The 23,907-nt window shown below is 42.7% G+C and overlaps 1 protein-coding gene across 4 annotated transcripts in view; it reads right to left on the reverse strand.

The window, feature by feature from the left end:
- SH2D4A (SH2 domain containing 4A) overlaps window positions 1-23,907 on the reverse strand; it is a 71,387-nt gene that overhangs the window by 36,054 nt on the left and 11,426 nt on the right. For all 4 annotated transcript variants that reach the window (XM_077849451.1, XM_077849452.1, XM_077849453.1 and 1 more), the window contains exons 3-4: window positions 18,065-18,224; window positions 16,225-16,396 (exon numbers count right to left, since the gene is read on the reverse strand). In XM_077849451.1, coding sequence (XP_077705577.1) covers window positions 16,225-16,396; window positions 18,065-18,224 — 332 coding nt within the window. The remainder of the gene's footprint in view (window positions 1-16,224; window positions 16,397-18,064; window positions 18,225-23,907) is intronic.

Raw genomic sequence — 23,907 nt, forward strand, 5'->3', positions numbered from 1 at the left:
GCTGCCCTAGCAGTTAGGTGTGCCCAGGGGAATAAGTTATCTCTGATATAATGTAAGTAAAAACTGGTATTTGCCACTTTTATTCTAGCCCTTAAAACCTCCTTCACACATGCCTCTAGGCCACTTCCTCCTTCCTCTGGGCTGGAATGGTGATCACAGTCACACTGCTGCTGAAGACAGGAAAGCCATCAAAAGCCTGAGTCCCTACTTGACTCTACAGAGGGGAGTGAACCTCTCCCTCCTGAACCAGAACCCATCCTGGATGTTTTAAGGGAGAAAGATGAACTTCCATTGTGTTTGACCATTGCATTTTTGGGCTATTTGTTAAGAAAGTTTCATTCATCTTAGTTAATAAAACTGGCCACAGCAATTGCTGGTGGCACCCTTAAAATCCTCTGCTGGGATTTCTTACTATTAATGTTACTTCCACTGATGTCCACTAGTCACTGAAGGCCCATTATGATGAGGCACTGTGTTAGTGTGATAAATAAAATCACTAAATGTGATTTTATTCCTCACAACATCTCTGATGGATCGGTAACACAGTGCCCAATTATCAGAGGAAGAAACTGAATCTCAGAGGAGCTGTGTACCTTGCAGCCATCACACAGCTGGCTTGAGTTTATACTTTTCCACTATATCAACACTGTAATGATAGGAAATGAGTTGTAGATCAAGTTTCTTTATGTGGGATGCCTGGGTGGCTCAGTGGTTGAGCATCTGTCTTCCGCCCAGGTTGTGATCCTGGGGTCCTGGGATCGAGTCCCATATTGGGCTCCCTTCATGGAGTCTGCTTCTCCTTCTGCCTGTGTCTGTGTCTCTCTGTGTCTCTCATGAATAAATAAATAAATTTTTTTTTTAAAAAAAAGTTTCATTATGCTTATTTCTTGGCAAAATAATAGATCCTATAGGTTTCACAACTGCAACCTACCATATTCTGACTTGCTGTTTATTTTAATATTATAAAAGGATACATAATTGCTTTGCATCCAAAACAGTACAGTAGGGGCTCCTGGGTGGCTCAGTCAGTTAAGCAGCTGCCTTGGCTCAGGTCATGTCTCAAGGTCCTGGGATCGAGCCCCACATCAGGCTCCCTGCTCAGGGGGGAGCCTGCCCCTCCCTCTCCCTCTGCCTGCCACTCTGCCTACTTGTGTGTGCTCCCTCTCTGTCAAATAAATAAATAAAATCTTAAAACAAACAAATAAACTACAGTAACCATTCTAATTCATCCTAATTTATGAACGGGTCAGAATTGTTCCAATAGGTTCTGTGTATATCTGTTTAAAAAGGGCTTTGACTTGCAGTCTCTGAATAAATTTCCACCATAAGGAATGTGAGCTTTAAAAACAGGCTCACTCTCCCTTTCTTCAATAATATAAGATGTGTGGGGCATCATTTTGCAAAAAGGATCAGTTTCTGCTATGTTGAAAATTAGGCAGGTAACCCCCCACCCTTGCCTCCTCAAGCATTGTAGATTAAATTTCCAGCTACAGTAGCTACACACTCAGCCTCTCCACTGGCTTGTCACAGGACCTGGACACATGCAGCCAGCAGAGCTTGGGACCAATGATTTGCCAGTGGCACCTCCACCACGCTCAGCCTTTCAGCTCTCAACAAAGTCTCAGTTGTCTCCTGAATTAGCATCAGACTAACAGGCATCTGACACGTCTCTTCTAACATATATTCTACTTTGCCAAATGTTTTTCCTCCTATCACATGCCAATTACTGTCACAGATATAACACTTCACATGTACTCTGAGTTCTTTGTCCCATAGAATTATTTGTTCAACTGAATGATTCATCTTATACACACATACAACACTATTTTCTCAACATTTGCTTTTTTTTTAATGATCTTAATTTTTTTCTATCACCAAGGGCAAGCTACCCCAAGATGGACCACTTTGGCATGCAGATTCTTGTTGAGTTAAAAGTAATCAACCCACAATGTATTCAGGAAAAGCTCTTTAACTCCTCACCTGCAAATGCCTAAAAGAATTTAGACAGAGGACCTGCTCCAGAAAGAGAACCATTGCTACAGACAACTACATCATACTGCGAATGAGATACAGCAGAAACGAAGAACCCAGCCAAGCCTGTCTGATCAAAGTCCCCTATGTCCCATTCTTTCTGAGTGGACCAGTAAACATTTGTTCACCAAACATTCACTCCTTTTCACTTCCTGTGAATTGCATTCCTTCCCTTTAAGTCCCAGACCCCTAGCCTCTTTCTCTTTAGTTCAGGATGATACATATATCTTATTTTACTTGACTATCTTTGGAATTTCCGTGTATGTGGGTTTCCCATACATATGAAATTAAATTTGATTTTCTCCTGTTAATCTATCTCGTGTCAATTTGATTCTTAGCCTGGCCTGGAGGACCTTGAAAGACAGGAAATTTTTCCTCCCTGATGCCAGCATTTCAACATTCTCGCTGCTTTTGCACTTATCAGAAACGATGAGGTTATTAATATTCTTATTAAGATAATCCAAAACTAAGCACAGACACACTAACCAGACAATGAAATGGATGTGACGCTGGGGATGAAGGAAAGACTATGACCATCGGCACCATCTGCTGGTGCCAGTCAGAGTTGCCTTCCTTTCTTTGTCCGAAGTTTGAGGTTCTGTTTTCAGTATACCAAAGCTCAAAGCTGGTTCTTGAGTAGAAGAGTGAGCATAAATGATTTCAATTAGTTTAGCAACCACCCAGTTAACAATCGCCCAGTACGTCTTCTGAAGCACTTCTATACATCTAAAATATATTGCACACTCTAAAACTATCCACATATACTAAGAACCACATTTGTAAAAATTCTAATTTTCAATGTGCGCCAAGATCTGCCATTATTCCAAAGTGCTAAAATAATATGGAAAACTAATCAACACTTGTATAGATTAGGTTCATTCAGACACATTTACATGTTCGTTCTACAAATCCATGGGACACAAGTTCAGTGTAATAGACAAAAAATAGTATGATCCCAAAGAGATTTCCTTTATTAAAAAACAAAACAAGATTATTGGCTCAAAAAGTGATGATTAATGATGTCAATATCAAATGGAGATAACCTCAGGGATGCTGTTGCCACTCTGAGCATTCCCAGAATGAAGATGGAGAGGTTTCCTAGATTGCGTACCAGGCCCCCTCTGAAATTTTCATATGCTGCTGTGTTCCAGGAAATATACTCTTTAGTTATTCCTGTTTGTAATGAGAAAGAGAGGAAAACTCCCACCTACCTGCATGATTTCAAAGTGCTTTCAAGTCCAATATATCATTTGACCCTCATTATCAACCCTATAAGACTGTCAAGGTACTGACCCTTTACCAAAGAGGTAAACTGACCTACTAATATGGAGGAAATCAGACACTGAAGGCCGTGTCTACAGCTTGCTCCTTCATGGGGTGTTCCGGAGAGAACATACATTTGCTCTCATGCATACAAGCCTCTGCAGCCACCTCCCAATTGCTACACTATAGATGCTTTGGTAGCTGCTGAAACTCTGTGGGCACAGTTAAAGCAATCTTACCTGCTTCATATTTTGTTTATTTAAAAATAAAAACTGCCACAATATTTATACAAAAACTCCACAAAATAAAGTGAAAATTTGAAAGCCAGTGCCATCAAGAGCTAGTGGACTTTCTACAGACGCTGAGTCAGAATGGTCCCCTCTAGTCAATGCAGGACCAATTAGATCTGGGAGTGGAGCCCATCGGTATTGACCAAAGGGTATATGGTGTGTGTGTGTGTGTGTGTGTGTGTGTGTGTGTGTGTCTGTATAATAAGTATATATTAATTATCATTAAACTTAAAAGTATGACAGTTCAAATTTATATAAGCGACTGGATTATCAAAAGATGCTATAGCAACATCAGTATTACATGATTACAAATTATATTTCCCCCAGAGACTATGTGTCCTATAAGGATTATTCTAATTATATTTACTTTTTTTAAAGATTTTATTTATTTATTTATTCATAAGAAACACAGAGAGAGAGAGAGATAGAGAGAGAGAGAGAGAGAGAGGCAGAGACACAGGCAGAGAGAGAAGCAGGCTCCATGCAAGGGAGCCTGACATGGGACTCGATCCCGGGTCTCCAGGATCAGGCCCTGGACTAAAGGCGGTGCTAAACCACTGAGCCCACCCAGGCTGCCCCTTATATTCATTTTTAAAATGTGATTTGAAAAATAATTTGTTCTGGCTTTTAATTTAATATTCACTCTGTTTAAAGTCAGGCTATGCAATTTTATTAATTCAAAATAAACCAGAAAGCTCCAATAAACAGAAAAATTTTAGCACCCAATTTTTATAGTGAAAATGAAAATGATGAATTAACAGATTAAAACCAAGAATTTACTTTTGAAAACAGAATAGTAGGGTAAGTATTTAGCTATCCTGTTCTTACACCTCTTACATCCATGGTATTCCTTAATGGACCACAGGTTAGAATAATAACCTTCATGAAGGCAAAAGAGCACGTCAGCTTAATTCACTGATATCCAGGGCCTCAGCAAATAGAAAAGTGACTGGTATTTAGTAAAGGGCTTCAGTAATATTTGGTGCATAAATGATCTCACCATAAATTCACAAAATACTTTCTCAATCATTAAAAAATATTCTACCTTGTTTTAATATTAAAATTCTCTGAAAATCAATGGCCTGTAACTCACCTAGTTCATTAATCAGGTTACTGGAATAATCAGATCATCCTATTTCCAGCCATTTTAAACAAAATTTCCCAATGATGACTATAATATTAAGCATTTGAGCATACTGAGATTTAGCTTTTTCTTTCTAGAATAGTAAGAGAGGAGAATAATGAAACTGCCTTGATAAAGTTACAAAGGGAGAATAATATAGAGTGGAGATACCTTCCAAAAGCCAATAGACTAACAAGATGAAAAACAGAACAATCAATTTTACTGGTGAAAATATGGTACATAGTCCCTATGGAATGATTTTTCTCTAACATGAATTAGGACAATGGAGACCTAGGGAGTCCTTTCCCTATTTGCTAACACTGTTCCTAGTAAAATTTCTGCACAGGGACTACTGTGTAGCCTGTACAGCAGACTCTAATGTGGTGTGTTGTTTTATGGTACATCTTTAAATAACACATTGTCTGAGTTTATTTTACACAGATTAGAGCAACGAACTGTCATACTGGATGAACATCTGTCCACTTCCACTGGAACTCTCAAAGCAATGTGCAAACAGCAGCACTGGGCAGGGACAGGCTCAGAAAATCAGATAATGCAGAACTGGTAAGGGCTGTTAGGGCAAAGCATTTCAGATGTGAAAGAGTTTCAAAGGCCACCCTCACTGTCTCACCAGGAACACACCTGATATATGTTCCATGAAAAACGAAAAGAAGATAATAAGCAAGGGAAATAAAGTAATCATTCAATATAAAGTGTAAGGATAAAGTAATAAAGGACTGTTGAGAGAATAGACAGAGTCTTAAAAGCATGATGGTTGTGGGAAGTCTTGGCACAATGGAATAGAGGAACCTAACTATAAGTGATAGAAAGTAATATTTATATCATACATAATACCATATAAAGCACTTCAGTATTTATTGCTTCATTTGGATTGTTCTCATATCCAACCCAGTGATATGTAGTAGCTATTATAACCGCTATTGTTTAGGTAAGGAAATGGAGCCCCGGACAGGTTAAATGAGTCAGCAGGACCTCATGTATCTGGACTCAGGATTCCATGATTTCTTCTTGGCACACTACTTCTAGTGAGTTGGATGAGTGAATTACTGTAAACATCATGCAAAATAAAGTTGTGTTACTAACTTTGTACTGTGCAATTCTCAAGACTAGAAATGTTTTTCTCTCTTGTCATTTACTTTATATTAACCATTTTATACAACATAGTGCTTTTAAAAACATAGCAGCTTAAATGGTGTCTAAGGCTCTAGGACTTTGTAATTCTATCTTATACAAAATGTTATTCTAGGGGATCTCTGGGTGGCTCAGCGGTTTGGCACTGCCTTCGGCCCAAGGCGTAATCCTGGAGTCCCGGGATCAAATCCCACATCGGGCTCCCTGTGTGGAGTCAGCTTCTCCCTCTGCCTTTCTCTGCCAATCTCTCTCTGTGTGTGTGTGTGTGTGTGTCTCATGAATAAATAAAAATCTTTATTTTTTATTTATTTTTATTTTTTTAAAGATTTTATTTATTTATTCATGATAATCACACAGAGAGAGACAGAGAGGCAGAGACACAGGCAGAGGGAGAAGCAGGCTCCATGCAGGGAGCCCGACGTGGAATTCGATCCCGGGTCTCCAGGATCGCGCCCCAGGCCAAAGGCAGGCGCCAAACCGCTGCGCCACCCAGGGATCCCGAATAAATAAAAATCTTTTAAAAAAATGTTATTCTATAGACTACCATGAAATTCTATTACAGTTACACGGAAACTACTTGGGTAATCGTGTAACTTTCCAATTACGGCTCTACTTTGGAATTAATAAAATGAGCACAACAAAGTCCCCCAATACTTTGTCTCTCACAACGACATTAAAATGCTTCCTGCAGGTATATGAGAGGGAAATATACATCAACGGACACAGTTATAGGTTTGGGATTATCTCTCAGTTTCCTTCACATCGGTTGAAAAGAAAGCCACAAGGGCCCAAAATGGTGTCATTTATGTTGAAGCTCCAAGTCAGTAAACTAAGACTTAATACCTAACCTAATTGCACTTTCAACTCCCCAGAAATGTGACCTTTCAACAGCCCACATGGGAATTTCCTGGTCAGCATGAGGAATTTTACTGATAGACCACTTCTGTTCCTCTTAGGAGGGCGACCTTGCCTAAAACAATGGATTCTTTGCTACTCATTTCCTTTTCTCCAGTCCCTCTCTAACTCTCCTTTTTGATAGCCCTTTGGAGTTCCCCTCTATTTGCTAAATGCTGTCCAATTCTTGAACCAATTAATAAAGGCAGTTAGATCTTCAAAAATTGCTCAATTTTACTTTTTGTTATTTGACACATCCAGTTCAATCCTTAAAATTCTAGTTTGCATTTCAGGAATACATTTTTCCATTCTGTTTGCACTGGGGCTTCTTATTATAAATGTGAACCCAATTCCCTTCAGGGCTTGATGATATGACTGTCTGCAGATAAGAGCCAGGCAACGCCAACATGGTCCTACCATGCCCATGGTTCCACCACCACCTACTCCGGGGTGGGGTGCAGACTCCTCCACCCTGCCTACTCAGCTAGCTTTAGTCCTCACCTCCGATTAAATAACCTAAGGAACCGTGATTTAGTATTACAGTTCACTCCTTACAAAAAGCACAAACCACATATATAACGCAAGACTTTGATTGCTCTACAAGTAGCACCTGGAGAAGAACAGGAGTCCAAAAACAACTCAGCATATTCTGTTCTATTCTTTCAAAGAAGTGGTCCTGATCTTAGTACCTTGCCTCTGAGTCTCTCCTTTTTAAAATCTGGTTTTAGACAACTGTTGGTTTCTGAGTAGAGAGCAAGCTTAACTTTTTGGTTCGGAGGGGATGTATGGAAGAAAGAAACCTGAGTGGAAGTCTCTCGTCATGTCTGAAAGTAGTTTTACAGAGTGTTCCTTCACTGCTATTTACTAATGGGAACACAAAGCTGTGAGTTAGAATAACATTTATAAATATAACTGACTACCACCACAATGTCAATGTCAAGTTTACAATAAGAATGTACATTTTAGTAGCATGTTTTTGTTTTCATTTTGTTATAGTAAAATGCCAGATTTAAAAACCTATCAGCCCTGTGCATGAGTGCAAAGCAGTGGTAGAGAGGGGAGAGGTGTCATCACAAACTCTACTTCTTTAAAGATAAGAAGAGGAGGAATCTTGTTAAAGGCATTTTAATCTATGAGCTTCAAGGTTTTTTTTTTTTAAAGGAATGCTTTGAATCCCAGATGTTTGTGTTTTAATTTTTTTAATCTTCTATTTTGCAGTATGGTCCACTCTGAAGGCCATTTCTACAAAAATAACAAGTAATTCTCTGGAGATAAAATCTACAAGTGAGCAGATACAGTTTTACTCAAGGTCCCCTTAGGACAGGAATGGTCAGTCTACTGATTAATGAGTTCCCAGCCTACAAATTACATATAAACACAGAAACACAAAGGGGCTTATCTTTGAATTAGCATAATCTGCCAGCTTCTGGATCACACTGAGAACTGTTCTGTTCTCCTCCAAATTCTCTTGCATTAAGAATGGGGAAAACGAGTGCATCGAGAAGGCTGTCCATATCCAGGGTCCCTGAGATCTCCACTCCACTTCAGGGTACTTCTAGTTATACCTGAAACCCCTGGAATGGAAAGTCCCGCACAGTGCATCATCTGTCACCTTCTCTGGCTCCTGTTAACTTCCCCTTACACTTGCCTTGGCCTGGGAACGGTGTCTGCCTCCCAACCTGCCTGTCTCAGAGCCTGGCTGGGTGACAGCCAGATCCCGATATTCACCATCACCTCCAGTTCAGGGACAGGCTCCCGGGAACACTAAGTGTCCAACCATGATCCACTGAGAACCATGACATTCTCACTAAATATCAATCAGGGCATCATTTCTGAGTTTCCCAAGCACTATCACCACTGCCAAAAATAAGGACAGGGCAGGTATTTTGTAGGAGGCAATAGCTTTTCAGAATAAGAACCATACACACTCAGCTCTAATCCAGTCATCATCTCAGCCTCATCTCAGACTGCACAAACCATGGAGCCTCCCTGGTCTCCAACTATTCATCTGAAAAATGAACAGGACGAAGGCTGGGCTCATGATAAAAAGAGCATACCACTGAAGAACTTGCTGCTTGCATCAGATGATATGGGGCAAACATCATGTTTATACATGTCCTCAGCTTCCTTTGTAAAGAAACAAAGGAGTTTCTTTGGAGGAATGGATTCCTTACAGGGTACTGCCCAGAGCCCCACAGCCACCTCTGAGGGCTGAAGCCTCCACCCAGACAAGAGGTCTTCCCCATGTCAGTGGTACGGTTTCACAGTATGTGGCACTTAATCGGGCAGTCTTACCTTTGGCTATCTATTTGTTAAAATGAACATGTTAAATCAACATAAATATACTATTTCAAAAAAATGTTTTTCATAAAGATTATCCTGAATGTGTAGAAAACTGTTCTGATCCCAAGTATTCTAAGCCCTGAAGTGGGGATGAAACAACTCTTCTCAAAACCCCCAAATTTGTTTCTCACTGCTCAAAGTGTTGAAACAAATTCTTTACCCTTATACTTGGGGCAAATCTTTCATTATTCTATAAGAGATCTCTTTGGATGAATCCATCTGCTAATGAAGATATACAAATGAATCATTATTATAATGGTATAAAATAATCCAAAGGTAAACCTCACTCCTGATTCTATCATAAGTGAGTTGGACAGTTAGGTAGTCAGGGCCAGGCCCAACGAGAAGATATGGAGTCGGGCCAGCTGAGACAAAACAGCACTGACATCCTGTTGTACAGCTTAGACAGGGCCACACCGACATTGTGTTTTGCAGCCTTTGCAGAAGTGACTTTGCTAAATGTCTTAAAAAAAGACAAGTAACCACAAAGCATTTGTCACCATCACAGGCAGGGGGCAGTTAAGACATAAGCCCCAGATGTCAGCACAAACGACCATCCACACGTGGATACTAACCTAATAGGTAGACAGATACACGACCAAGCCCTGACAACACGACTCAGCACACCCAGATTGCTTAGGAAAGTTCTGCAAAAGAGCTCATAAAAACCCCCAAACTTAAACACTCCAATGGCAACCTTCTCGGGTCCCCTCCTTCTCAGGGAGCTTTATATTCAATAAAACTTTGCTTTGCTGCCCACCACTCTTCGTCTGGTCTACCTCTTCATTCTTCGAAGAGGCATGACCAAGAACCACAGGCACTGAAGACACAGAATTCCTGCAACAGTTCCATAGAGGGAAAGGTACAACTCTACACTTTTTTGTATGTGAGAAGCTTAGCTATTTCACAGGTGGGCCAAAAGATACACTTTTGAGTCTGGGGTGAACAGCTGTGGAGAATAGCTCAGAAGAGGATTACCAATTGACTGGGAAAGACAAAATGTGTACTTTATTGCCAGGAATGAGATTGGGTTAACCTCAGCCTTGTCCTACTGGTCTTGAACTTCACATATTTGCCTAAATGTTACTTGAATATGAAAGTCCAGACCTCATGCTGAGGCTTATCTATTGAAACTGTATGGAAACCCTCCTTTACAGCTGTAGTGATATAAAAAATATTTGAGGGGCGCCTGGGTGGCTCCATAGGTTAAGCATCTGCCTTCAGCTCAGGTCATGATCTCAGGGTCCTGGGATCGAGCCCCAAGTCTGGCTCCCTGCTCAGCAGGGGCTCTGCTTCTCCCTCTGTCCCTTCCCCTGCTTACTCACATACACACACTCTCTCACTCAAATAAGTTAAAATCTTTTTTAAAAGTTTTTTTTAAAATAAAAACAAATAAAAATTTTTTTAAAGATAAAAATATTTGACTTCAAGTCATACTAATGGGTATTGTTTCAGATTGTGAACGTTTAGAGCCTGGAAAACTTATGTGGAATCATCTCAGCAAGCATCCCATCTCCAAGCTCACTCTGATGGCCCACAAACTCAGTAAGTGTGAAAGGGATTCTTTTCCAGCCAAAATCTTGATTTCTGCCTTCTGACACCTCAAATAGAGGACCTAGCTATGCCACATGAGAATTCTGACCAAAAGAGCTGTCAGATAACAGATACGTATTATTTCAAGCCATTCTGTTCACAGTAATTTGCAGCAATAGAAAACATACACGAGACAAATGTGGCTCCCATCCCATCATGTGGCCTCTCAGCACCTCCAGAGCACCCTCCCCATCCCAGCCAGGGTACTTTCTCCCAGTCGGGCTGCTCTCCTCACAGCATCCCCACACACGATGCTTTCCTTATCACATAGACACTTTGCATTTCCCTCAGGCTCAGGCCTACCCCAATCCCTGCCTTCCACAAACCAGTCAACCCCGGCCAGTCCCCTGCTGGAACTTGATTCTGTCCTGCCTCACTGAATACTGAGTACTTCTGATCTTTCTCCTAGCTCCTGAAAGATAAATACCTTGTCTGTGCCTCCTTTGAGGCTCCATAATACCTGTCACTACATGTACTGGGAACCTTTGATAAATATCTGCTCAGAGAAGCACTGGTTCCATCCAGCCAGCCAGACCGAGTATGGCCTTCACCTGTGCAGCCTGCCTGCAGGACACTCTCACGCAGAGGATGAGAGGCTTTGAGAATTTGTAGCTGAACCAACCCCTTGGGTTTGTAGTGGGATTTGCAGTTTTTCAAGCATTCCCAGATATACTGTCTCAAGTGATTTTTACAAAAAAATCATGAGATAAACATGGCGGGTATTTTTAATTCCCAGTTTTTCTGGTTGAGAAAACAGAAGCTCCAGAAGGTCCAGAGATCTGCCTAGCTGGCAAAGTGGCCTAGTGATAGACACCGCCACACGGATCAGTGCTGGCCCCGAAGACTTGGGAGACAGCGTGATGGGAGCGTCACGGCAGGGCCCTGAGCTCTGAGAAGCACCTCCACCCAGAATCAGACTGTTTCCGGACAGTTCCACTGAACCGTGTCTGTTTCTCCACTATTTCCCCAGTCCTTCCTCTTCGCCTTCCTCCATGCTCTCTTACAGGAAAAGTTCTTCTGGGCCTAACACATTCCTGCATTAGGGGAAGAAACCCCAATCGCTACCAGTGTGATCCTTAAGATACAGATGTGAATACCCCCCCGGGACACAATGAGATGGCCCCCAAGGAAAGGACCTGCTTTCTGGCCCAGCTCCACCTCTAATCAGGCTTTGTGGAAACCATTGCCCTTGAACCGTTCACTCAGAGAACAAGAACCTGTTTCATATCTCTGCTGTGAGGAGGAAGTGAAATGGCAAAGTCTTTTTTTAAAAAATCTATTTATTCATGAGAGACACAAAGAGAGAGAAAGAGAGGCAGAGACACAGGCAGAGGGAGAAGCAGGCTCCATGCAGGCAGCTCGATGCAGGACTCGATCCCGGGTCTCCAGGACCACGCCCTGGGCAGAAGGCAGGCACTAGACCACTGAGCCACCCAGGGATTCCCGCAAATCTAAGTCTTTTGACAGCTGTACAGGGCTACACACATTTTAAATGCCAGATTCCCCACCTCAACCACTATCCCCCCAATTACTAGCACAAAGGCCAAGCTGCCTGCTTCACCAAATAATTTCCCAGGCTCCTGGCTATGCTCCTAAGATGTACTGTTTTCTCCCATTGAAGCTAGCCATAGCATTCATTCAGGCTGATTTTATCTTGCTCAAAATATTTCTGGGTAAACAAGGAGGACAGTGAAGGAGTAACTAGTAACTATTGAATTTACCTCAAGTCCCACACAGGCCCAGAGGGGTCCCTAACTCTGTTTGACTTGACCCTTTCATAAGATAATCAGAGCAGAGCTGGAAAACACTGCCTGACACAAATGCAGAAATACAGTGTACCCTTATGCCTCGGCACAAATACAATGGGTCACCATTGGCCACCAGAACTACTTTCCACAACTAAATGACTCCACACTATCCCTGGGTGGCGCAGCGGTTTGGCGCCTGCCTTTGGCCCAGGGCGCGATCCTGGAGACCTGGGATCGAATCCCACATCGGGCTCCCGGTGCATGGAGCCTGCTTCTCCCTCTGCCTGTGTCTCTGCCTCTCTCTCTCTCTCTGTGACTATCATAAATAAATAAAAAAATAAAAAATAAAAAAAATAAAAAATAAATGACTCCACACTAGAGGCTTCTACGTTTCTGGATGCACATCAATATTTGGGTAGAATTTAACATTCTCCAGTTCTCCGCAGCCCTTCAGAGAGTTTGGATGAGACCAGTAAGGGGTGCTTTCACATTCAGGTCTGGAGTCCTCTGGTGATGATCTGTCATGTGGAAATTTATTACAAATCTAACAAGGCCATTTTACATTGGTAAATCTATAGTTGTTTTTCCGTGAATCCTGTTCATAATTCTGGAAGACTCATTGCTCTTTAAACCTGTCCACAGTTATCCAGGCAAGCTTCATGATCACTAACTTCAATAAAACCTGTTTGACAATTTTTCTCTTTATAATAAATTTTAGGCCATGTGTAGACCATGGCGTTTAAAGACATGACAATACCCTTCTAAATATTATAGTTAAAATAAATTATGGATTAAATGTAGAACTCTTTACAGGCTTGCCTGAATTGCATTTGTAAACATAATGGATGACTCCCAAAGCCCTAGTCTTGGTTTCTCACCAGAGTTCTTGTCTAAAGGTGCAGATCTGGGGAGTATGATGAATTCTGTTTTAAATACACCAAGGTTGTGATAAGAATTAAAGTAGATAAACAAAAACAAGAGCTTTCTAACTGAATTTTGGGCAAGCCACTTATCTCTTTGAGCATTAGTCTCTTCATCTGTACAAAAGAAATACTTGCATTGTCTACCTCACAGGAGTATTGTGAAATGAAATAACTATATGAAAGTTTTGCAACTCTAAGTCAAATTGTATGCACTATATTATTATGAATAAAATCAACTTATACTACTGCCACACTTCAAGTGGCATGCAAAATTCTTGATATCTCTTCTCTAAAACTGGCTTCTCCCTGTGGTCTATGTATACAATGGAATATTACTCAGCCATTAGAAACTTCAAATAACCACCATTTGCTTCGACGTGGATGGAACTGGAGGGTATTATGCTGAGTGAAATAAGTCAATAGGAGAAGGACAAACATTATATGGTCTCATTCATTTGGGGAATATAAAAAATAGTGAAAGGGAATAAAGGGGAAAGGAGAAAAAATAAGTGGGAAATATCAGAAAGGGAGACAGAACATGAGAGACTCCTAACTCTGGGAAACGAACCAGGGGTGGTGGAAAGGGAGGTGGGCAGGGGGTGGGGGTGACTGGGTGACGGGCACTGAGGTGGGCACTTGATGGGATGAGCACTGGGTGTTATGCTATATGTTGGCAAATTTAACTCTAATTAAAAAATATAAAAATAAAAAAATAAAACTGGCTTCTCCTCCAGATGTTCCTGTTTATGCTGATAACAACCCCATTATCCCAGGCATCTAAGCCTAGAAACATGGCTTATACTGGAAAGCTTGCCCCTCTACCTACTCTGACCCACAAATGATCCATTCAAATTATAAAATTTCAAAATATAAATCTGATCCAGTCAAACCCTTGCTCAAAAATCTCTGACAATATTCAATGGTTCTTGAAAACAGGGGTCAAAACACAAAGTTGTCCCTGAGAGCCTGTCCTGTGTGGCCTTGCCTAGCCTCCCACTCATCCACATGGCTCCTCTGTCCCTTCTGCACTCCAGCCTCCCTTGGGTTCTCCTCAGCTCCCTGTCCTCCTGGCTACACTGCCTTTGTCCATGCTGTCCCTTCACTGGAACCGCCAGCCCAGTCATCCTCTGCCACCATCTCCAGCTCCATGTCCTCCGCAAAACCCCTCCACAGTCCCCACTGTTGTTCAAGTTCTAGTGTGGGGGGGGGTGCACAGAAACATATCCTTTTATGGAGATCACTTACTATCTTTTGAAATGACATGTTATATGAAGTCTCTCTCTGTTCTCTCAACTACAAAGTTCATTCAGCAGTGATTCCATTCTTACTCCTACACTACAATCTCAGTGCCAAGCATGTAATGGGTACTTTTTAAATGAATGAGTAAATCTGTCAATCTTGAGATTGTCTCCTCTCACTGTGGGTGTATTACACACATATGCATGTGCATAAAATACAATCCCTGTAATATTGATGATATAGCAAAATAATAGCCATGGTATTTACTTTAACTTCTACTTTAATCTTTTGTCCTGCTTTTGAAAACATTTTTTTTTTCTATGGAAATACTATAATTCAAGCACAAGGATAAGCATGGATACTCGATGCTTTTGAAGGAGGTTTTTTGATCTTGCTGTTTTGTTTCTCATTTTAGGGGTGCTAGAAAAGGAGGGAATTTGGTATTAAGTGTGGAGTACAAAGCAGCAGATGTGAGGAAAGGACCCAGTTCTGACCCTGGGATATAAACCAAATTTTAGAATTTTATGCCCCTACATATTTCGAGCCTCATATTTGCAGCCCTTTATAAAGCCTCTTCACATTCCTCATTTAAAAAGACAATCAAATGCAATAGTTAAGGAATGACCTAGTGGTCCTGCAGACCTCTGTTTGAATCCCAGTTCAGTCAACTATGAGACCTTGGGCATCTCTAATCCTGTTTCCTTACCTATAAAATGGACAAATACAGTCCCTAGGAAAAAAAGGTCATTGCGAGAATTAAATGAGACATTCAGCAGTGTGCCTTGCCACATAATACGCCCATGAAGCAGGAAGAACAGATGACTGTAGCCCTGTCCGAGAGCCTCATGGAGGTCAAGAGCCCACGCACCTAGTGTCATGGAGCTGGGGACCTGAATGCAAGTCAAACTACAAATCCCCTGTTAATTCTTAGTTTAATTAAATTCCTGGCAGAAGAAGGTACTTCATTAATATAGTTTTATTGTTCTTCCAAACTATAATCTAAGCAGCAAATGATGTCTGAGCTCTTTAAACCAACTGACACACAAGAGAATTCACACCAACTCTGATTGTAAAGTTCTATTGTGTTGAGGAAATAATGGTCCCCACAGTCACAGGCAGAGTCTGTGAAGCCAAACATCACAAAAATGTCAGCGTCCTGGGCCTGGGGTCAGTCAGCCTGGGTGCCAACCTGGCCCTGTCTTGGTGAGTAAGGTTTTACCACAACAGAGCCTCACCTATTCACTTGGGTAGTTGTGACAGACTGTATGGTCTACGAAGCCTCAAGTATTTACCATCTGTCCCTTCACACATACAAAAAAGTTGCCCACCTCTGTTATAGAAGACAATATATCAGGGAAAAATAAACCCTGAAAATATCTTAAAATGTAAAACTTTATTTCTAGAGTTCTTTCTTTATGCCTTCAGTCTCATGAAAAAAGGGGGTGTGAAGTAGCAGGTGAGCCAAATTCCCCAAAATGAAATGAACACCAGGACCTTCAAGTTGGGAGGGATTCTTCCAAGAAACGTTTGAGATCCTGTTGTTCATCTACATTCATCTCAGTGTCCCAATATCTCTAACTCCTCTGGTTATGAAATTCTCATGTTTACACATATGAAAGACTCACTGGGATTTTCTCTTCTTCAAGGGATGGTGATGGTCGAGAGCCTTTCCCCAGCTCCTCTTCTTCTGCAGCTTTCTTACAGATACTGTGAGTCTCCTGGGTATCTGGTGCTTGCAGATCATAATATTGTGATTTCGTTTTCAAGCTATTGGCAAATTCTTTGGACTGAGTTTTTCTGAAGAGAAACAAATGTGGAATTATAAAAAACATTCTCCAACACAGACAGCTTTTCCAAAGCAGATGCCTACATTCAAATTATGTGAAAAACACTAACAGCTACCATTTACTAAGTGCTTATAATATGTTAAGCCCTTTGCTAGTATTTAAAAACATTAATTTAGGAGCACCTGGTGGCTCAATTGGTTAAGTGTCTGACTCTTGATTCTGACTCAGGTCATGACCTCAGAGTCATGAGATCAAGACCTGCTTTGGGCTCCGTGCTCAGTGCAGTGTCTGCTTGTCTCTCTCCCTCCTCCTGCTTGCATGAGTGCTCTCTCTAATAAATAAATAAAACCTTTAAAAAAGAAAATGCATTAATTAATCCTCATAATAACCCTATAAGGAAGGGGTTGTGTTATCCTTGCTTGATTGCAAGAGGCTCAAAATAATTGTATTATTTATCCAAGACCACATAGTGGCACAGCCAGGATTTGAACCCAGGTCTGCCCAACTTCTGTTCAGAAGCTAGACTGCTAGAGCACCCTGCCTTCCTATGATGAGCAGCACATAACTACTTTATCTCTGTATGCCCATTTATAGTTTTAGTTATAGGAATTGATGGGCAGCATCACTAGCCCTCGGGACCTGAACTGAGGTCCATATGTCTGCTGTCTATCTCATAAGCTCAGATAGGGCTGTCAATACTCAAGGGATAAGAGGCTTCACAGAAGCCACCTTGGCCCCTAGCAGAAGGGATAGATCTATCATCTGCCTCACCACTACCAGCTGAGTTATCCTATATCTCTGATTGATCACGTCACTCCCTTATTCAAACACCTCCACCGTCCACAGAATAAGGTCCAAAGTCCTAAATCTGGCTTCCAAGGCACTTCAGAGCACAGCCCTCTGTCTCCTGCTACTTGCTCATGTATACCCCCAAACACTTGGAAGAACTCATTGTCACTCAAAGAACCATACACATTCAAAACTAGGGGTCTTCATCATGTCCTCTCCCTGCCATCTCCTTCCTGACATTCTGTGGCTGGAAAACTCTACTTATCTTTCAAGGTTCAATTCAGATTTCACTTCTATTGTGGTTTGGAATAATGGGCTCAGTTAATGCTCTGTTTATAACTTAGTTGTAGCATGAATCACAGCCCATCCTGACTGAAGTTAATCGTGTACTGGCCTGTTTCTTCTCCTAGACTGGTAGCTTGTCGTTCACCTTTGAATCCCTACCACCTGGCACATGTAAGCACCCAGAGGCCTGCCCTCTCTAACCAATCTTGTTTGAAGGCCCAAAGCTTGAACAATGTTGCACCTCTCACTTATATTCCGATGCTCAGCTGTGCCAGCCTGGGGTGCTCCAGCATGATTCTAGTGAAGCCAGTTGATCATGGGGGAACCACATCCAGATCAAAACTGGGATGACAAGTGAGGAGGTAAAATGGTTAATGTGATCACATTGTGGGAATGAAGGGAACCATGAAAAGTATAAAGAAACTTGCCAGAGGGATTTAAAGTTACTTTTGTGACTCTCAGGCCCCACTCTACTCACCCTGCAGATACTGGGAAAAAGAGGAATCTTTGTATGATTTTATTTTATTTATTTTTATTCCCTTCCCCCCCCCCTTTGTATGATTTTATATGTGGCCAGCGTCTCACTGGTTTACAGATCTCGTACCTGAGCTCTTCCGCTTCCCGCTCTGCTTTCAGCTGGGCCCTCTCAGCAATGATTTCGTTGCAGAGCACATCGTAGGGTTTATCTAGATGGTGTTCACCCATCACCCACACCCAGACTTCCTTATCGGCTCCCAGTTTCCAATGAACAGATTTGCCATTCTCTGCAAGCAAAACAAAATTTGGATTGGACAAGTATCTTTAGTCATGGGTTATTATGTTTGCCATCGTTAAAGTATTTAGGGTCTTTCAGGAAAAAAAATATGTTAGATGAGACAAAGCACTTCCAGTCTCTTCGGGAACAAGCAGCATTCCCAGGGAGCAATGGAGGTGGGAGCCATGGGTGGCAGCTGTAGCAATGTTTGTTTTAAAATATGAATATGGGGGCACCTGGGTGGCTCAGCAGTTGAGTGTCTGCCTTGGGCTCAGGGCATGACCCCAGGATCCTGGGATCGAGTCCTGCATGGGGCTCTCTGCAGGGAGCCTGCTTCTTCCTCTGCCTCTCTCTCTCTCTCTCTGTGTGTCTCATGAATAAATAAATAAAATCTTTAAAATAAATGAATAAAATATGAATATGGTTTTTGAGTGTGCCCATTTTGTAACCAAAGAAGGCGAAATGGTGAGAAGGCATGCACTGTATATGCTAACATCAGATATCAGAACCTCTAAGGTCTGAGAATCTTCTGGAACCTTAGAAGTACTTAGCTGCTCCCAGGTTTGGTTCTTCCATTTTAGAAATAGACTGGCTTTAGTTTAAATCCTAGCCCTGCCACTTACTCGCTGTGTGACTTGGACAAATTATTTAATCTCCCTAAGCCTCAATTCCCACGTCTGCAAAATGGGATTACGACTGTGTACAATGCAGGACCGCCATGGGGAGCGGGCAGGCCAAACATGCCAGCTGTTGCCTCCAGTGCCTGCCACATAATAGGAGTTCACGAGAGGTTAAGTGCTACTGTCACCCTGCTATTGTTTACTTGGAGGTTCACACCAGCTTGTGAGAAGATAATACTACTGGTAGTGTGATACTTGGTGAAGCTACTTAAATGACCTTTGTTTACAATTGGTCTCAGGGGTTGTATTACATTTTAGTTCCTGGACTCCTGAGATGTGGCCACACAGGTCATGCTCCCTGAAACCTGGGCTATGGGGAGCACACCCAGGAGAGGCCAAGAGGTGCCGTCCCTAAATCTAAAAGCCCCCAAGCAGACCTACCAAAGTCATTATGGTCCATGTTGTAGTCAAGATCCCTGGGCCATAAGGACCCTAAACTGGCCGGTGGCATTGAGTATGCGTAAGAGGGCCCCTGATGGACACAGGCAAGGCTAGGCTTATAGGTGAGAAATCCACACTAGGATTGTGTCTCATCTTCATATATCTAGTAGGTTTCCAATTAAAGCATCTGCTGTCCAGTGAATTGTTGACCTACTTCCTACTGTGGCCTCAGGATACATTCAAGAAGCAGGCTGCTCAAACTCAGATATGCTCTTTATTTGGGCACTTTCTACCCTTCTCAGTGCAATGAAGACTCTCTATGGTACAATGAAATTCTAAATAGGACACTGGGGCAGCAGGGAGGCAAGACAGAAGCCTCGCTATAGGAGGAGTCAAATGTATCATTCAGAAGGAAGCTGACCTCACTCTGTTCTCTCAAGTGGAGAAACAGTGAAAGAGGCACCAGCTATGAAGGGAAGATGGATCCCAAGTGTGCCCTCATGGGGATGGGCCCTGGCTGGCTGTGGCTCCGTTTGAGGAAATGCCAAATGATTTGTTAACTCTAGAAAACTGTTATACCTCATAAAACTCCCTCTATTACAGTCTCTCAGGGCAACTAATATTTTTTACTATGTCCATCTCTCACCTTTCACCTAAGTAACTCTTACAGCAGGAGAAAGATGCCCTGAAAGGAGGGTGGAGAGGGCCAGGGAAGGCAGAGAGGAAGGACCCAGAGATTCCTGCAGTTTTGCTCAGTACAGCAGGACACCTTCTGCAGAGAGTGCTGCAGGCTGCAGGCTGGGGGAATAAGTCTCAGGGTAGGAAGATGCTGCCCTGCGGGTGAGGTGGGGTGAAGACCCCAGAATTGCCTGTGAACAGAGGTGGGGACTTTGCGACTAAAAGTAGAGAAGATCACCAAAGAAGACTAGAAGACTAGAATCTTGACATTTTAGAAGCAAGGGAATGGTCGGAGGGCGGTGAAGGTGAAGAAAGAAATGACTGGAGGCAAGAAAAAGAGAACTGTCAGGTTTAGCCGGATGCTGCAACAAGGGCTCTTGATGGAAAGGCGCTGACAGTAAATCTCTGCTCTGAGTGTTCCTCACCTTCAGGATCTCTTCAATGTCACCTGAGAGCAAAGAGTGTGGGGGGCTTCAAGGGCTTCCCCACGGCTCCCTAAAACCGTACAGGAGGCTGGAGAAGTGATTATACTAAAATGAGTGTGAGCTCTGGTCCCCTCAGTCTGGTACCAAGATGGGGGAGGCCCATTCAGGCACAAAAACTTACTGAGTTTCTAACTCTGAGCTTAATGCAGATGAGTTAAATGCTGCAGGCGATACAGGGATCAAACAGATGTGGCTGTTTTCCTGCAAGTCACCTAGAGTCTGTGAGAGAAAGAGCAAGGCGAATTTATTCATTAAATAAATAATAAATTATTTATTTAATGAATTTTATTGCATATCTACTATATGCCAGGCACTGAGGTAGACATGCGTAAGCATTTATGAGTGAGACAGACCAGCCCTTCCTCAGGGAACTTGTTCTAGATGGAGACAGAAATCGAACACTTAATTAATTATAAAAGTAACACAACCTGGGGAAGGGGCGAGGGAAAGGATGCCACCACAGGAATGCTTAAGGAGAAGAACCGATCAGTTTGAAGGACCATTGAAGGATATACGTTATAACCGCAACAGACTTTAAGTCCAGTGAAGACTCACAAGATGGAGAAATCAATTTGGAAGCACACAGAAGAAAAAAGAAGTTCTTCTACTGCATTTTGGAGGAGGAATGTAGAATTTAGACAGAGTAGGTGTCAGTTTGGTGACCTACACAAAGATGATCGATGATCAGAGCAGGAAATCACGGAAGGGCCAGAGGGGATCAGGGTCTAAGGGAGAGCTGAAAAGACCTTTAGATGTCACCTGGCCGTGGGCGGAGGATCCAGCCCAGGGCACAGGGCCACATGGCACAAGTCCCAGACACCTGGCTAAATGATTTAAACGTAGGACCCGCACTGCATAAAGCCAGAAAGTGGTGTTAAAATTCCAGTGTTTCTAACAAGGCTTTATGTGACCATGGCTATGTGACCTTCTCTCACTGAGCCTGAGCTCCCTCTCTGATAAAACAGAAGCAGTAAGTCACACCTCCCGGGCCTGTCACATGATCAAAGCTCAAAAATATTAGTTCCGTGTTCTTGATTAAGTGGCCAGGGAAGAGTCCATGGCTGTCTCTGTGACATGGTGCCAGGGTCAAAGAGTTCTAGGAAGTACCATACCACGTCAGCATGGAGGCTGGATCTGGGAAGTAGGAGGTGTTTGTCCAGTGGCTGAGTGGGGACACTTGGGATCGGGGTGAAGACCAGGAGTGAGGTACCAGGGGCCTGAATGAGGGAAAGGTCAGTAGGGATCAGGAAGGACTCAAAGATAATGTCAACATTGTGAGACTTACTAACTGGGAGGATGGTGGGGTAATAAGCAGAAACAGTGACATGAGGAAAATAAATTTGTTTGAGCTGTTTTTGGAAATGGAGAATAAATTACTTTTAACTTTACAAATAATCTACACAGAGAGCTTCAGTAGATACCCAAACTATGGAGTTCAGAAACGCCGTTAAGCTGACAGTGTGAATTTGGGAATTACTTTACAGCCATCATCGTTGAAAGCCACTGGCACAGAAGAAGTAATTGCAAAGGGAATGAAGCCTAGTGAGAACCTAGGAAGAGCATGTACTCCATTCAGGAGGCAAAATGTAAGCAAAAGGGCAGCCCAGGTGGCTCAGTGGTTTAGCACCACCTTCAGCCCAGGGTGTGATCCTGGAGTCCCGGGATCAAGTCCCATGTCGGGTTCCCTGCATGGAGCCTGTTTCTCCCTGTGCCTATGTCTCTGCCTCTCTCTGTGTCTCTCATGAATAAATTATAATTTTTAAAAAAAAGGGTAAGCAAAAGAACATCCTGATTAAAAGAGAGAGAGAGAGAGAAAAAGATTTCTGATTACTAAACACGACCTAATCTAGTTGCCTGGGGAGAATGCACTGCCATGCAGCCAAGAGAGGAAAAGGGAGACATAGAAAGTGGGATGGAGAGCCTTGAGGAGGTCGTGGGCAGTCCCTGACCTTGGAGAGTATCTCTAGGGAGACAGGCGGAGACAGGCTACAAACGCAGGACAGAAAGGATGGTAAAAGGTAGAAGTTGTAAAGACGTGCTCTGGGGAAGTTTATTAGCAAGGAAGTAAAAGAGGACTCAGTTATTCATTCAACAAATATTTACTGAGCATCTGCTATGTGCCAGGCACTATACTACAGGCCTATGAGACAAAGGCCTATGATGAGATAATGCATCGCTTAGGGGTATGGAGGGTTGAAAGATTTCTTTAAATAGAAGAAACAGGGCAGACTCTGTGGCTCAGCGGTTTATCGCCACCTTCAGTCCAGGGTGTGATCTTGGAGACCCTGGATGGAGTCCCATATCAGGCTCCCTGCATGGAGCCTGCTTCTCCCTCTGACTGTGTCTCTGCCTCTCTCTCTCTCTCTCTCTCTCTCTCTGTGTGTGTCTCATGAATAAATAAATAAAATCTTTAAAAAAGATATTTAAATAAATAAATAGAAGAAACAGGGACATATTTTATACTTGGGGTTTGGGGTGGGGAGAGAGCAAGGAGGCCAGGGGAATGAATGTGCAGAGGACAGGTAAAGAAGCAGATGCTGACAAGACAAGGAGAAAAGCTCCTGTCTGCCAACAGCTGCAAACTCCTATACATACACCCACATTTCTGTCCCTAGGGTACTTCCTGAAGGTAAAGGGATAAACTTAAGAGATCCTAAAGGGGCAGATAGTACATCTTATTATATTTTACTGCAGTCTGGATTTTCTGTCTACTTCACCTTGAAATTAGATGCACTCTTTAATCAGGGAACAGTGAGGGAGGGACCTTTTCATAGCACTTCCATTTAATTATAAGGTTTGTGCCAGTCCTTCCTTGAATCATGTTTGCATCCTTCAGTGCTCATCATATTTGCTAGCTTAGGGCTTCTTGAGAACTTCTAAAACCAACTTTTCTAGATCGGTGGATCAGTCCTGCTCTGCACGGTAGCACAAAGGACCGCCGCACAGACTCTCATCCACACCCCATTCACCATATAAAATCTCCAACTAGGCAATGCTGTAAAACATCACATAAAAACGGGGCAACACATTCTTGGCAAGAGAACGGCCAGGCTTACTCCAGTCTTCCACTGGTGTGTGCTCACACCATCTTCATGTCCGATCTCTGCCCGATCTCTGCCCACATGGCAGGCGCAGCAGGGGTGCAGGAGGGAGAGACTGGAAGTGTGGGTGTTCGCATCTCAGGTGTGGGTCAGCAAAACCCCCAGGGCTCTCCCCAAACTAAGACTGTGATTCAGGGGGTCAGCAGCTGCTCTCCACTCCAACCTGATCCAACTCAGAAGGACAAACATAGTGACGGGCAAGGACAAGAGACAGAGACAGGAGAATTATGTACCATGTCCCTACACACAGAAGACCAAAACCTGAGTGAACAGAAGCCACAGCATCAACACTAGGGGCCTCCTGACCAGTTTATGTATTAAACACAGACTATCACTGGGGCTGACGCAGCACCCACCAGGACCAAGGT

Source organism: Canis aureus, chromosome 15 (genome assembly GCF_053574225.1).
Source record: "Canis aureus isolate CA01 chromosome 15, VMU_Caureus_v.1.0, whole genome shotgun sequence".
Taxonomy (NCBI): domain Eukaryota; kingdom Metazoa; phylum Chordata; class Mammalia; order Carnivora; family Canidae; genus Canis; species Canis aureus.